The sequence below is a fragment of the Phacochoerus africanus genome, chromosome 7, assembly GCF_016906955.1.
Source record: "Phacochoerus africanus isolate WHEZ1 chromosome 7, ROS_Pafr_v1, whole genome shotgun sequence".
Classification (NCBI taxonomy): Eukaryota; Metazoa; Chordata; class Mammalia; order Artiodactyla; family Suidae; genus Phacochoerus; species Phacochoerus africanus.
Window position 1 is genome coordinate 53884649 of NC_062550.1, and position 17098 is coordinate 53901746.

General features: G+C 37.1%; 1 protein-coding gene across 17 annotated transcripts in view; it reads left to right on the plus strand.

Annotated features, from left to right (window-relative positions):
- SOX5 (SRY-box transcription factor 5) overlaps window positions 1-17098 on the plus strand; it is a 999607-nt gene that overhangs the window by 967069 nt on the left and 15440 nt on the right. For all 17 annotated transcript variants that reach the window (XM_047787389.1, XM_047787393.1, XM_047787388.1 and 14 more), the window contains one exon: window positions 1394-1539. In XM_047787389.1, coding sequence (XP_047643345.1) covers window positions 1394-1539 — 146 coding nt within the window. The remainder of the gene's footprint in view (window positions 1-1393; window positions 1540-17098) is intronic.

Below are 17098 nucleotides of genomic sequence, written 5' to 3' on the forward strand. Positions count from 1 at the left end.
GCCGGTCATTTTATGTGTGATTAGTGCCTGCCTTCTGTCTCACAGTCCCTCCATCTGTCACAATTCACCAATGGATCTGGTTAGATTTAGCCTCATGTCACAAACAAGTCCCTTTTCTGGGCAATTTCATATTATAGATTCAGTTTATGCCATTTTATGCCCTAGTTAAAAGATAGGGAGAGTGAAAGATGATATATTAGCTTTCCTTTTAATATTTGCAAAACAATCCCCTCCCATTGGTATTCTACCCTAAAATCAGGCAGATTATCATCATCAAATAAATAAATGGCCAGTGTGAAAATTAAGTCAAAAATTAGGTTTTTCTCCTTACACCTGTTATTCTTTAAAAGAAATACTTGGGCTTTTTTTTTTTTTTTTTTTAACTGACTGGATTGTGGGGTTGCAGACACAAGTTGGTCATTTGACAATCTTATTAAGAGGATGAATCCTGGAGTTCCCGTTGTGGCGCAATGGAAACAAATCCAACTAGGAACCATAAGGATGCATGTTCGATCCCTGGCCTCGCTCAGTGGGTTAAGGATCCAGCATTGCTGGGAGCTGTGGTGTAGGTTGCAGATGCAGCTCAGATCTCGAGTTGCTCTGGCTGTGGCGTAGACCAGCAGCTGTAACTCCAATTTGACCCCTAGCCTGAGAACCTCCATGTGCCAGATACGGCCCTAAAAAGAAAAAAGAAAAAAAAAAGAGTGTGAATTCTTGTGACTCTAGTTACCCCATAGCCAAAATTCTTATCAAACGATTATAGGTGCTTGGTTACATTCTATGCTTTGAAAGTTAGCCTCTTAACTGTTGCAAGTTCATATCTGTAACAAGCCACTGCCACTTGTGGTTTATTTCATTGCAGATGGATGGATACAGAGGGAAAAGGCCCTTCTTAGAATCAGTTAATAATGATTTGTTCCTACTGTGCATAACCAACCTAATAGTGCCAAACTCAAACTCCAAACTGACCTTTCTAATACTATGAGAGTGTCAGTAATTAATAGTGATAATTATCAATACCTGTATCCTGTGGTTTATGTTCCAAGGATCCTTGTGAAGAAAAAAATTATAGATCATAGTTTTGCACTACAGAATATTCAGATAACTGAAAAAAAGTTTGTTTAAAATTTATATTCTAAACTTCTTTCCAAACACGTGGGAACAACTATATTTCGCTTAAATATTATGTTTTGATAGCAACCATTTGGCACCATACTCCTGTAATCAGTCATCATCAAGTATTCATCCATTCATTCATTTTCAACTGATTCCATTGAGAAATTATTACACTCCAGACACTAGCCGTTCCCAAAAAAAGAAGTGATTTTATGGTTACAGATTAACCTATCTGTGCATATGTACAAAACATAGCCTTTGTTCTGTATGTCCTCAGGTTATTTAAATGACCATGATGCTGTCACCAAGGCAATCCAGGAAGCTCGGCAGATGAAGGAGCAGCTTCGACGGGAACAACAGGTGCTTGATGGGAAGGTGGCTGTTGTGAATAGTCTAGGTCTCAATAACTGCCGGACAGAAAAGGTTAGTTCCTAAAATAAGTGACTTTCCCCCCAAATTTAAATTGCCTGAATGTTTTTCTTCGTTATCTTTTGATCTTCTCACCATACTCAGAATGATGATTCTCCCTCCCTTTGCCCTCTGTCCATCCAGCACTCTTCCTGCCTGTCCTAATCAGAACCATCTGGAAATGAGAAGCATTATAATTCTCTTCTATCCATCTCCAAACTTTATGGACAATGAATATCCCCTTTTCTGCCATCAGTTTGTATTAAAATGAAGTGGCATTTGAAACATCTGAGTCTGAGTGAAAGTTTTGCTTCACAGAGATGCTCAGCTTGTATTTGGGGATGAGCTGGATTTGAAAATGCTGAATCTTCTTTAAGTAGCATAAGCTTGGATGATACCCATGCTCATAGTCTAAGTATCTAGGATCCTGAGCTTGTCATAATATGTTTCCAGTGCAAAGGACTGTCAAGTTTTAGGTGACTACACAACTAGAAAGTCTGCCTTTATTGTAAAACAAAGTTTTCACTTTAAAACATGGACATTATTATACCTAAGCCCGATGAAACTTCAGATTTATCTGAGGTATACTAATTTCAAACTATTTTGTCTAAACTACACTGGATTTTATTCAGAAAATATTGTGTGATTATAGAATGCTTGGAGTCATGTACTTCTTGTGGTCATAGTTGATAGCTTTAATTGAAATTTTGTAGTTTTTTTCTTGTCTTTTTAGGGCCATATGCATGGCATATAGAAGTTCCCAGGCTAGAGGTTGAATCAGAGCTATAGCTGCCAACCTACGCCACAGCCATAGCAGTGCCAGGTCCAAGCCACATCTGCAACCTGTACCACAGTTCATGGCAATGCTGGATCCTTTACCTACTGAGTGAGGCCAGGGATTGAACCTGTGTCCTCATGGTTACTGGCCAGATTGGTTTCTGCTGAACCACAACAGGAACTCCCTAATTGAAATTTTAAAGTGTTACTGAACTCCCTTTGCTAACACTCCTGTAGATAAATATAGTAGATAAGAGAAAAAATGATCAGCTATTTAGTAATAATTTGAAAGTTAATCATCATGGGAAGCTTATGAGTCAAAACAGTATTGTCCAGAATGAACAGATTGCTGACTTGGATAGCTTTCAGGTTTCCTAGGTTTTATATGGAATTTTACATTTAATCTCTAGGAAGCTAGCAATTTGCATGGTGAAGGTGTGATCCTGTCACAGCTATACTTTACTCTGGTCCAAACATGGGTCAAAAGGATGGAGAAATGATTTCAATTCTGTTCTGTTCCTGGAAGGGAGAGAGCAAAGCATGGTCAAGTATACATCCCTTGCAGTCTCAACATAAGAAGAGCCACACTGGAGCAGCTTGAAGGGCACAAAAATTTTCTAGCTAAGCACCAGAAGGGAAAGGGAAAAGCAAAGTGACAGCTCTAAGAAGGAATGATAGCAAGCATAAAGGAATTTATATTCAAATATTTAAACATTCTTGAAAGGATGCTTGAACAGAAATTCCTTTTCTGTGCACCCCATGTAGAAATGAGTTTAACACTCAGCCAGATGCTAATGCAAAGTGACTCAAGCTATTCCTCGCAAGCATAGCTAAATTGCCGTTATTTGTTAAGCGCATTGAATTCAGCTGTGGATACAGCAGTTGGTTGCATTCAGCAAGCATCTGTACCCTTTTTTTTTTTTTTTTAATCCTCCAAAGCAGAGACAACTCTACCTATCTCCCCCCTCTCCTCCCCTGTGCTGGCTGGGAATTGTCAAGTGACAACCGACCAAATCCTTTTGGACAGGAAGCCTTCATCCTGAGTTCTGTATACTTGCAAAACAGGCCTTGTGGTTGGATCAGGGAGCCCATTAAAAGCACTTTGATGGTATGGAAATTCATCTTCATGAAGCTCCTAGGCCCCTAAGCAGCATGCTGTTTAGCTGTGGTTACAGATCAGTCATTCACATCGGAGGGCAATAATTGTGCTGACGGCTTGTAAGGCAATGGAAGTACATAAAATAATCCTGGGCCCTCCACCATGGCACTGCGAGTTAATCTTCTCTAATACAGATCAGCTGTTGTTCTAACACATGACTTTCTGCCGGCTCCAGTGACTCTGCTCAGCCTTTTGATTAAGTAACAGGAGTGGAGCCATCTGCATTCATTTTATTCCATAGCCATCCATTGTTAGGGACCTTATTTCCACTTATTGTTCCACCTCCACAATCAGACTTTATTTTATTTCGCTGATTAGCACCTCCTGTTTGAGTTGCGAGGGTGAGAGTTGCCTCTGTTGAAAACTACTGCTTTCAGTTTTCCTTCTTTTTTTTTGGTAGAATTATAATAACTCTTGTAAGAATCCATTTTTGAAGTAATACCTGCCAAAATCTGTTGGCCAATTAAGATGTCTCCATTCTTAAGAAGTTTATGCTCGCAGATCTCTTCACCATGCACTGTGAATGCAACTGAGTTACATCTTCGACTATCGTCTTTTATTTTTATGGGTTTTTAAGTGAAAATCTTAAAATCTGAAATTGTATCTTTGTAATTGTAAAATATGAAAAGGTATCCATCCATTATTGGGACCGTCTGGCAAACTCTTGTAATGTGTAAGTAAACCTTTTCAGCAAAAGGATTCAAATGAGTTCATCCCTGTGTTACCCTTGACACTTGAGACTGAAGCTCTGTTAGAAGCAGGTATTAACCTGTGGCTGCATTTTCCAGTTGAACTAGGGTAGCTGACTTTTCTACCAAATTAATGATCAATGTATGTCGTGTGACTCATGGGAATGAAATAATATCAAATTTGTATCTTTTAATTAGTCATTATTCAACATCAGCACCCATATGTATTAGGGATGGCGCTGTGTACTCAAGGTACTGTTTTGAACAAGGAAGTATGTCCTCTGCCTTTATTAGACTTTAGATATAATTAAGATTTTGACTGTTAATCATGGCATAGTTATGTGTATGAGTTCCTATAAGAACTGAATTAAGACCCTATATTGCTGAGCCTATCAAATTCATTACATGCCTGGCCCCCCCAAAAGCAGCTGCTTGTTTTCCCACATAAAGTGACATCACTAAACATATTGCATTGTTGTTTTCCTAATACCTTTTTAATAGATTTTTATAATCATCCACCTTTATCCATGGCCAGAGCATAGTTAGGTCAGTAGTTGGTTTGAAATTTTGCTTCACAGTTCCCAAGAAGAGACATAAATGCAATATACGGTAAATTCCTCTTATAGTTTGCACTATCATCTTCTCACATCATTTGAATCCCCAAAGAAGGACATTTCCTTTTTTCCTTTTTGGCAACCCCCCAGCATATGGAGTTCCAGGCCAGGGATTGGATCCAAGCCGCAGCTGGGACCTATGCCACAGGTTGGGCAACACCAGAGCCTGTAACCCACTGTGCCAGGCAGGGATCAAACCTCTGTCCTGGTGCTGCAGAGATGCCACAGATCCCACTGTGTCACAGCAGAAACTCCAAGAAGGATGCTTTTTCTCTCTTAAAACAATACTCTCAACTTCCTCAACCCTGAGAGTATGTGAAATCATTGTAAGGAGTCAGGGAGATGAAGGAGAGAGAAGGACGGAAAGGAGCTGAGAGAAAAGAAAGGGAAGGAAAAGTAATTTGGCAGATGCCTTCCGTCAGTCTAAAGAGGGCTAGCACGATGAAGATCCAGATAATTGGAAACCTGTAGTAGAGATGTGTTTTCTTGAGCATACGAGCCTTATACACATTAACTTTTCTTCACATTTCAAATGACCAACATGCTCATCTCAACTAAAATGTCTTAATTCTGAAAAGCTGTAATTGGGCAGTGAAAACAATTAGAGGTGTGAAGTTAGGGACAAATGTTTTCCAGTCATATGTACCAAAACACATAATGAAAGTCATTTGTACTGAAACACATTTTAATTGAAGATTTCTAAAAGATTTTTCATTTCTTTACTTTTCTTGGAAGTGTTTCAACATACCCAAGAACTGTGTGTGTCAGGTTTCTTGGAAACTCTGGGACACAGTGTTATTTATAATTGTCATCTCTGGTTAATTATAGCCTGATTGTATATTCAAATAATGTTATCTTTTACCACACAGCTTGGCTACAGATTAGTGTTATGGATGAGTAAGTAAGCTTCTCAGGTAGGAAGAATCAGAAGAAGACCCTCATACATTTATTTTGTTAAAACCACCTACTTTGCTTCACTCACACCCTCATGGCAAATGGCACAGTTTTGATCAGTCCATACTCAGGTTCTGCCCTCATGTCTGAAGGTATCTTTACCTAATAGGAGATCATAAAAACCTCAGTTTTTATCCTCATCTCACCAGGCAACTTGAATGCAATGGAGACCCACCCCGTGCCTTGAAAGGAGGAATAGACCAGAAATTTCCCTGATGACTCCCCTCACTCCCCATGTCATTGTCCTGGGAAGATGATGGCCATGCTCTAATATCCGTTAGAAACGTTTCTCATGACATGTATCATGATATCTAAATACAGTATTGTCAACAAATCATGATGAATTTTTAGCACATAATGAAGTTCAGGTGTTGGAGGTTGGTGGCATTAGTTTATCAGCTCAGTGATGTCCAGGTTGAAATCACAAAATGTTATTGCACCCACATCTATCCCAGGAAGGCAGGCTGACTCAGAAAGAAGTTGTTTTTTTCTCCACTAACATTCAGTCTTCATTCACATAGGGACATTTCACTGTACTGTACCCCTCAAGAAGACATCCACCAGTATCTCATTTGGGTAGAGCTGGGTCATTTGCACATTATTGCAATGGCAACTACTGGCCAAGGAAGAGAGACTGCTTTAAATTGATCATGAATTATTTTCTGGTACTGAATTGAGAGACCTTATCTCATCCTTCCTGAGAGCAAAGGATTCTTTTTTTTTTTTTTTTTTTAATTAAAGAAAGGCAGAATATCACATGCTGCCTCTCATTTGGAAGTGTCTAGAGTCTGGCTTTGGAAGGTTAACCAGCCCACTTTCTCCTACAAATTGATCTTGAGAGCTTGTTTGTAGGTTCTGATGGAAGCACAGCTACTCATATACCCTTGACCAGAGAAGGGTCCTCCATATTGGGGAGGGGTGTCCTTTTCCACCAAGCTTACAGCTCCAGGAGGGATATTCATGGAGCCATGAGGGAGGAAGGGGACACCTTTCTAGCCAACCAGATCAGCCAGATCAACCCTGGTGATCAGTGAGGTGACAGAGGTCACAGCCAGATCACCATCACATCTAAGGGATATCTTAGGATCCAAGATTATATTGTCAGGAACCAAAATGGTTACTGGGTAGGAAAAGGCCACTGTCAGCAACACCTACATTATAAAAATGGTATCAAAACTCTCCAATATTTCCTTCATAACATTGGTTTGTTTGAATTATCTTATATTTGTAGTCATGTTTCTAACTACTTTTGCTCTTCGCTGTTACATGTCCAGGGCCTTATAGCTTTTTTCAGGAAGAATTAATTTACAAGTATGTGTACAAGAAAACATTGCCTGATGCCATGTTAAATCAGTGACTGTATGTTTACACACAGATGCTAAGGCCAACATTTGTATTGTTTTTTGTACATAAAATAGATATCACAAAAATAAACATACAAATATGTGCATATATTTCTTAAGGTAGAAAATGTATTCATCAATCATTAATGGCCTGAAATATACCTGAAATCAAAACCCTACACATGCTATGAATTTATCCATAACTGCAAATAAGAACAGCCAGGAAGTACCCTGGTGGCTCTGCAGGTTAAGGATCTGACATTGTCACTGCTGTGCCACAGGTCACTGCAATGGTGCAGGTTCAGTCTCTGGCCCAGGACCTTCTGCATGCCATGAGTGATACTCCCCCCCAAAAAAAAAATAATAGCTGGGAAAATGTTTTACTTTTCCTTCTGAAGTTCTATGAAAATTCTTTGCAAATTTCCACAGAATAAAATGAAAATTTAGTGATCAATATGTGTATTTTAAATGATGATTTACTCAGTACTGAAACTAGTTTCCCTTTTTGGTATCAGTCATATTCATAAGAAGCCTTCTCACATACTACTGGATGGACTTGGTGAACAAAGGTGAATTTTATTACCCTGGCACTTGGAAATTCTTCCATTAAAACATTCTCTTTTCTGCCATTGTCTCCTCTTTTCCTTTCCTTTAACAGAGTGCCAAACATGAAATGACAGTGACCAATGTTGACTTAATGCGGATGTTTAATAATGAAAAAAACTGTGTCAGTCCCAACATTAGTTACAAATGGCAGTAAGTGTATCGGATGGCAGCCCTGTAATAATTTTACATCCATCATTCTTTCCTGATGCTTCGCTGGCCATGTGATGGATGGGGCCAGCAGTGTTAACTCTTCAGAAACTGACACAGTGTATCTAGTTCAGCATTATCTAACATGTGCTTTTTCTTAGATTAGGAGAAGGCATGTGAGGAATTGTGAATTACAGGTCTCCTTTGAAAAAGTGAATATGAAGGAACTCATGCCTTTGCATTCAATGGCAGACACTACAATTAATTAATGATTTATAGATGGCTTTTGTAGATGTAGCCTTTAGCTAAATGAATTAGAGATGTCAAATTAGAACTAGACATTTCAGTGGTTAGAGAAAAAACTCCATGAAGGAAGAAGGTATGTTAGGTAAATCGTTTAGGAGGAAATAAGATAGATCACTGCAGCAGTGTAAAAAAAACAGAAGCTTTTTCTCAGGTTGTGGGAGAGCATGTATGTATGTGTTTTAGTCAAACAAAAATGTCTCCAAACTTTTAAATCCTTTGCTTAGAATTTACCTCGGAACAAATTAAAATAACTCAAATGATTAATATTTTCTCTCTATAAAAATGAGTGTAAATATTTTATCTCTCTGTTTACGTGTAGTTATTTATTTAGTGACTTTGAAAGATATAGAGAATCGGAAGTTGAATATTTGCCTTTTTATTATTGGAATCTATTCTGAAAATTTTTATAAAATGAATAGAGAACTGCTTTCTAGGCAACTAATTATTAGAAAATCTGGACCAGCTTTTTATGTGCAAGTTGGCATTTGATCCTTAGGTTTTCTTTTCTTTTGTTTTTCATTCATAAAACCTTCTTAATTCTCTGTCTTAGCTAGGGAACACTGCTTATGGGACAGAAGGGGAGAGGAAAACCCCTTAGTGAATATTATCAGCACAGAGCAGCCAGTTTTCAAAGACCATGACAAAAAGGCAAATAGGTATTATGTCATCACCCATCCATCACTCTATATGTCAGCCTTTCAATAATTCCAATCGACATTCTCAACAGGCTGGTGCAAGTTAAAGGGGCTGTTTGTTTCTAGAAATTGAGTATAGGCTGTCTATAGCCTTTTGTTCCAGATGGTTTTCTTCTGTGTCTTTTCATTTCTTTCTTTTTCTTTCTTTTCTTTTTGGGGGTATTTAATTGAAATACATGCCGAGTTTGCAGACTGCAAAGATCAGAGCTGTTTTCGTCCAGCAGTGGTAACTATGCATTAAACATTTTGATTTGTTTGAGCTTGAAGTTTAGTCCTTTTTTGCCATTTGCTTCATGGAGTTTGTGTATATTTACAGCCTCTGCATTTAATGGCCACATGCCTTATTTTCACAGATGGCCAGTGGAAGACTTTTCCTTTCTCTTAGTATAGCCTGCTTTCAGTTTTGCTACATTTGTCACAGTGCCACTACTTGCAGCTAGCAAGTGCCCACGCTTGGTGGGGAGCAATTATGGTGTGAGTTTTTAAGGAGCTTTTTAAAGGTTTTTTTTTTTTTCCAGTAAACTTTTTATGGTTTAATTTTCAAGCCTAGAAAAGCTGTGCATGTTTTCAAACAGAGAGTCTTGTGTTCTTTACATCATTCTGGTAGAGGGGTTAGTGCAGGATGGTCCAATAAAATGAGACACATAGGGCATGCCAAATTGGGCTTTCGGATAGACACCCACTGGCCTGGTGATTGAAATTGTCTATTCATTTAAAGATAGGAGGACATGCTCACAATTAGTCTTTCTGAAAAAAGCAGGTTTGAAAACACTGTGTGGAGAATGATCTAGATATTTTAAAAGTACATGTCCAGAGTGCATAAATAAAAAACTAGAGGCAGCAACAATGATAATTATGCTAAGGTATGGGGTTGTAAATCTACATGACCACATTTTTAAATTTTTTTTCAAAATTTTTATAAGTAAAATAAGAACCACTTTTGATGTTGGATCAGAAGGGTTTTTTGTTGTTGGTTTTTGTTTTTGCTTTTTTTTATTTTACAAGTATGTTTACTTAAATTTGATTGAAGTATGGTTGATTTACAATGTTGTGATAATTTCTTCTGTACAGCAAAGTGATTCAGTTGTATGTATATACACACATCCATTCTTTTTCGGATTCTTTTCCCACATAAATTATTACAGAATATCGAGTAGAGTTCCTTGTGCTGTACATCACATCCCCATTGGTCAGTCATTCCATATACCACAGTGTATCTGATGTGCAATCTGAAAAAAAGGATACAAATGAACTTATTTGCAGATTGGAAACAGAACTGTAATTTTTAAAAACTTGGTCTGTTAAGGATGATCTTTCTTTCCCTTCCCTCTTGCTCCTTCCTCCTCCTCAAGATCAGATAACTGCCTTCAAGACAGTTAGACATTAAAGGCATTGAAATAATCCAAGAGGCTTTTGTATAATTATCTTCTTAAAGTTAGTAGATGTCTTGCATTCTCTATTGTCATTTATTGCAAGAGACTTTAACAATATGGATTAAAAAGTTTGAAGAAAATAGTCTGAATTTAGCATTTATTTCAAAAGGCTTATTTGAATTTTTCCGATTATACCTTCCCTCCTCTTGTACCATTGAGAAAGACTTCATTTTGAGTCACGGAAGTAATAATAGCTTTTGGTATTTATTTTGTATGTTACCTTCTTCAAACTGCTTTCACATCAGTTTTGTCTTTTACTATAGGATAAGTAGAACAGTATTCCTCTCTTTGAACAATAAAAAAAACTTGAGATGTGAGATCATTATAGGAATTCATGTGGTTGATCAGTTTTTAAGCCAAGGTCCTCAGGCTCAAATTTCAGTCTCTTTCTAATAATCCATGCTGAAGAAGTTCAAGAAAGTAACCCAGTGCCTGTTTGTTTGATTAGTTTATACCCAGTGTTGGTCATGTGTATTATTTAGTATATTTTTGAAGATTTATCACCAAAGTCTCCTTTAATCAATCAGCATTTCTACAATTTGTGCATCTTTTTTTCAATTCTTTGTTTTTCCTGTTTCTGCTCCCTTTCTAGGTCTTTCTTCACCAAGTACCAGCCCCCTTCATTAGAGAATGAGCTAAGAAATAGAAGGAATATGTTCAATCTTATTTATTTTGCTTCTCGTAGCCACTTTCATAAAACATGTGAAGTTTTAGCTGTTCATTAAAATGAGATTTTAACCATCTATTCTAATCTACCTTTTTTTCCCTAAAACTGCCGCAGTTAATTGAAAAATGATCTATAACCCTGATATGCCTGTTTCTGTTTGTCACACCCACTATTTCTGAACCAAACCATTTCTCTTTAAAACAGACCAATTATATTTATTTAACTGAGGTAACTACTGGCTACTGAGCCTACATTTATAAGAATGTGGACACTTTCATAGCCTTTATTCCATGAAAAGGAAAAATTAAAGAGAAAGATTCTGAATGTTCCTGTAGCTGAGCAACCCTTTATTTACAGAACAGTTATCATCAGACAACAGTCCAGTTTTGTATTTATATCTGTGTGTTCCTCTCACCTACCAGACATCCTGTGTAGGCTGTGAATTCTATTGTTTCTCTTTGTTGGCCTCCTATTTTTCTCACATTAACCCCTCTGATTTGACTTGGTATGCACAGTATCTGTAGCTGCTCTGGCTTGCAATAGCAATGTCCCTTTTTTTAATTACTTAAGTATAGTTGATTTGCAGTGTTGTGCCAATTTCTTCTATACATCAAAGTGACCCAATCATACATATATGTATGTATACATTCCCTTTCTTATATTATCTTCCGTCATGGTCTGTCCCAAGAGACTGGATATAGTTTCCTATGCTGTGCAGTAGGACTTCATTGCTTACCCATTCTAAATCTAGTAGTTTGCATCTACTAACCCCAGACTCCCACTCTATCCCACTCCATCCTCTGTCCCCCTTGGCAACCACAGGTCTGTCTCTATGTCCATGAGTCTATTTCTGATTTGTAGATGGGTTCATTTGTGCCATATTTTAGATTCCACATATAAGTAATATCATGTGATATTTGTCTTTCTCCTTCTGACTCACTTCGCTTAGTATGATAATCTCTAGTTGCATCCATGTTGCTGCAGATAGCATTATTTCATTCTTTTTTATGGCTGAGTAGTATTCCATTGTATGTATGTACCACATCTTAATGCATTCACCACAACATCTTTTTCAGATTTTTGGCTGAATGCTGAACATATCTACAGACATTTGAAAACACAGTTCTTAGTTTTTTTCCTCTCCTACAACTTCCCTCTTGCACATATACACACCCTAAGCAACAATGGGACAAGTAAGCAAGGGCCAGTATTTTACCATGATATTATCCATGTGTATCTTCTTGGTGGATGATTTGTGAATGACTCTATAGATTCCTTTGAGTGGCTTTTCTGTACATTACACCCTCAGACCTCAATGACTTCTTCCTCTCCATGGCAATAATGTTGAATTTGGATATATAACTCTGTGTCTTTCACAATGTACCTAAATCTGTAATCTGAATATTGACAGTTTCTTCACAAAATTTATTTCAATAATCATATTTTTATTTTTTGTTTCATAATCTCAAATATCATCTTTTAATTTAATAAAATGATTATAGAATTCTTAATCTGAGGGGAGTGCCTTTGCATTTTGAAACATAATTAACAACCCCTGAGGCAATAATCATCATGGATAGAGAAACACCACTTATGGTTTTATACATTTGTCAAAATATTTTAGTTTTGGGAGTTCCCATGGTGGCTCAGCAGTTACAAACCCGACTGGTATCCATGAGGATGCAGGATCGATGCCTGGCCTCACTCAGTGGGTTAAGGATCTGGCATTGTCACGAACTGTGGTGTAGGTTGCAGATGTGGCTTGGATCTTGCATTGCTGTAGCTGTGGTGTAGGCTGTCAGCTTTAGTTCTGATTCAGCCTCTAGCCTGGCAACCTCCATATGCCCTTAAAAAAAAAAAAAAAAGACAAAAAAATTTTTAGTTTTGTTTGAGGGACTCCAGTCAAGTGGGACATGGAATTGAAAGAAAATGAAAAGGGCCCTTAATTCAACCTGTCATCTGATGTTGAATTGCCAGGCGGTAATCCTATGCCTAATACTTAGAAACCTCCAGGGAGGTGAAATTTTTTGCATCCTATGACAGCCCACCCAGTGGATAGACAGCTCTTTTAGATGATTCTTTTTTTCAGTGCTTCATATCTTTTACATGGTCAGTTGTAACCATTGGTCAGTATTCTCTTTCTTGACTGCACATGGCCAAATCCTATCTCTTTCACAAATAACAGATCTTGATTCTTGTTAAACATGGAGATTCTTCAGATATCTAAAGACAGAGATTGGTGATCTCCTCTTCAACTCTTTTTCAAGGTCCTGTGCAATTTCTCCATTAAGACCACAAGGATATTTATAAGACCATAACCCAAAGCTGAATTAAGTCCAAAATATTATGTCAATTGAACTTTCTTGGTCTGCTTTCCAGTTTTCTGGAGAAAAAGAAACTAGACCATTACAACGTAGTTTTTCTTAATGAATCCATACTAGCTGCTTCTGGTCACCACATCCTCTTCTAAGTGCTCTTAACTAATCCTGTAACAACCACGTCTCTCTTTTCTGGAACACAGACTAAGTGCTCAGGTCATTATTCCTCAAATTCTCTCTTCATTCATAAAAAGCAGAATTATATATCATCTACTGTCCAATATTTATCCCACTTTAAAAATCAGTTCTTGGAGTTCCCATCGTGGCTCAGCATTTAACAAATCCAACTAGGAACCATGACGTTGCGGGTTCAATCCCTGGCTTCACTCAGTGGGTTAAGGATCCAGTGTTGCTGTGAGCTGTGGTGTAGGTTGCAGACGCAGCTCGGATCCCGCATTGCTGTGGCTCTGGCATAGGCCGGCATCTACAGCCTTGATTAGACCCCTAGCCTGGGAACCTCCGTATGCCATGGGTATGGCCCTAGAAAAGGCAAAAAGACAAAACAAAACAAAATAAAATCAGTTCTTTAAAAATCTTAAATAGGGAGTCATTGATGTTTTTCCCACAAGTCATTTAACTATCTTGGAAATATATTCATCCAGATTAAGACTTGAATTCATAGAAGCTGTGTATTTCCTTTGAAACAGTTTCCATGTATCTTCAGCTTCATAATACTTCTTAAGAAAACTTAACCTGCCAACACATTTCACTTTGATCAGATTCCTGATGAAATTAAGTTTCTATTAAATTTATCAAGAATTACACTTCAGGAAACATTTCATGAACCTGGCTCTTAAAGGAAATTACACTGTGAAATAAAATTTGGGGTCTAATTCATGATTTTCTCTGCTAGGAGAATCTTTGAATTTAGAAGGGGAAAAGTTATGATTAGATAAGGCCTTTTTGTAGATGACAAGACAAAAGAATATTTATGGACCTTTTCAATCATATATATGATTCTCTGATGGAGAAAATGAATGGAAAAATATTCCTACAGGTTATTAGATTTCAAAGTACCAAAGTGTTTGGGATTACCCTAACAGATAAATTAACATTTGACCAGAACAAAGAAAAAGATTTCTTCAACTTGCACTTTTGTTGTTATTGGAGGAAAATATGTGTGTGTTTGTACATAATTTATAAACAATTTTCAACAGAGCTTTCTCTCCCCTTTGTGTTGTTAGGTTACCCAGGTGGATGGGATTTTTGAAGAAAATGGAGATCTCAGTAAACAAGGGTTAAACTGAGAGATTGAAGAGGTTCTTCAACATGTGCATTATTTTTATATTTTACTTACGCTGATGAAAAAAAATCTCCAACTGATAAATTGTTATGACATAAATAATCTTTCATCTTCTTTGGTGGTCTGTGAGGTTCACATAATTGGAGGGTTAAAAACCTTTTTTGTTTCTCTCTTCTTCCCGTGTCATTAGTATAGAAGGAGATCATAAAAGAGTGCAGCCAGAAGGGGTTTAACTGGTACTGAGTCAACATTTGACAGTCACACTCTATTCTGTCATTTCATGCATGTGCTTTTTATGAGTTTTATAGGTTTGTGAGCTTTATTTCAGGGATGTCCATTATGATAGCTGATCCACATCTGTGTGTGTGTGTGTGTGTGTGTGTGTGTGTCTGATGGGGAACAAAGCTCATCACTTATATAAATCCCAGTTTCAAGGAGCAATACAGGAACCATCTACTCATGGATTGTTTAATTTAGGCTTAGGTAACTCAGGAAATATCTACTCCTCTTAAGTATAGTTTGTATGTTTTTTTGTTTTGACTGCTCTATGAAACATCAACAAAGGATGTGCATTGGAGCCCTTACAAACATAGTGTTTTTTTAAAGTTGTTTTCTTTATAAGTTGAAGTAATGGAATAGGAGAACTTTTCAACTTAAATGTGTGCTAGACTTATATTATGGAGCTGTGAACCATCATGCCTGAGCATGCCTGGAAAATAAAAGGTTAAATACAGTGTCAGGGATGATAGACAAAAGGAAAGAAGACAATACCAACAATTTTTAGAGTCGTCACCAACATCCTTCTTTTCAATGCATTTGTCCACTACTCTGGCCAGTAAAGGATTATAACCATAGCAGGATACTTAATGCTCATATGAACTAACTATAAATAATTATAATTATTTTGTTTTGTTTTGTTTTGTTGTTGGTTTTTGGCCACCCCTATAGCATGTGGACGTATCCTGACCAGGGATCAAACCCGCGCCACAGAAGTGACCCAGGCCATTGCGAGGGCAATGCTGGATCCTTAACTGCTACGGCACAAGAAAAACTCTTATTCCTATAGTTCTTATATGTTAGGAAGAATCTTTATCTTTTCTATTTCCCTTAGTTACTTTTAGCCATAGCTTTTTCATTTTTTAAACTGGTAAGAATCTATCATATATTTAAACCCCAGTTTACAAATTAAAATTCTAAGACTCAGGGAGGTTAATTGATTTGTCTAAAGTAAGATGGCTAATACATATGGCAGAGTTTGGTTAAACTGTCATGTCCCTAATCCCAAGCTCATTATCTTCTATATAGATTATTTTCTGTATTTTCAAGTATGTCCTTTTCCCTTTAATCTCTGTGGCCTTCTGCCATTCAGAATTTTGCTAGTCTAGAAAGCATAGATACTTGCTCATCACTGCTAATCAACAAGTCACCTACATCTCTTTAGGTATTTCTTGGCTTTCCTTGTTGATCTCCACCCTAGCTTGATATCATGTGCAAACAATAGCAGTGCTGTTTTCCATTATGTAAGTCACTGGATAGGCTGCAGAGCCCAAAATCAGCTGTCAGATTTCCTACATGAATATTAATACATTAATAATAATTCTTTGAATGTTGAGTTTTAGAGTTACTCATTTGACCCCAATAAACTATATTGTCTGAAACTTTCCTTCTGTAGATGAGGTATGATTCACTTGAATGTTTGTTCAAGTCAACATGGGATCAGAAAAATTTTAAAGTAAGAGTAGGCTTTACCTAATGTTTCCTCCTTGACTTTACTAAACCTACAGAGTTGTGTAATATTTGATTAACTGGGTAGGACTCATCCTTTTATGGGAATTCTAGTTATTTTTCAATAGCTAGTTTTTATTCAAGAGAGAAAGCATCTAGATCATCTTGTTTGTTCTTATGTATACACCCTCTGGACTATTTCATTTTGACTCCCTTGTCATAATTATCTGTTTGCACCTTCTACTCTGATGTTCCTCAGAGCAGTTCAGAATTTTGGCCAGTATTTCTTTAAATATATTTTTGTTTATTTGTTTGTTTTATGTCTAACAGAAAAAATAAGTAGAAGGGAGACTCTTATAAGCTTCAGATTAGCATTGGGTAGTATTGAGAGGACAGCAGAATATAAGTGCTATACTGGATTTGTGTTCAAGAACACTGATCTTAAAGTGGGGAGACTGGGGGTGGGGGTCTTTTTCTATGCAAATTCTTTCCTAATGTGCTTTTATCAGAGCAAGTTGGAACTAAGAATATAAGTTTGGTAAAAATTGTCACTTGTGCGCATCCACATTTTTTTTTTTTAATTTCCACAAACTCAGTTTCTTTGGTGTTTCTTATTTTCAACATCTTCCCATTTACCACCTCCCCATCTGATATTTGCTACCCTCATTTTGTTTCAGCTGCTTCAATTTAGAAAGGATTAACTTAATTATAAGTTAGTATTACCTTTTTCAGTAATATCTGCACCATTGAAAAGAGGCTTTGGAAGGGGAAGTATTTAACCCAAGGTACTGAATCACAAGTTTTAGTTCTTCCCAGTGAACCAGCATTTATGCTTCTT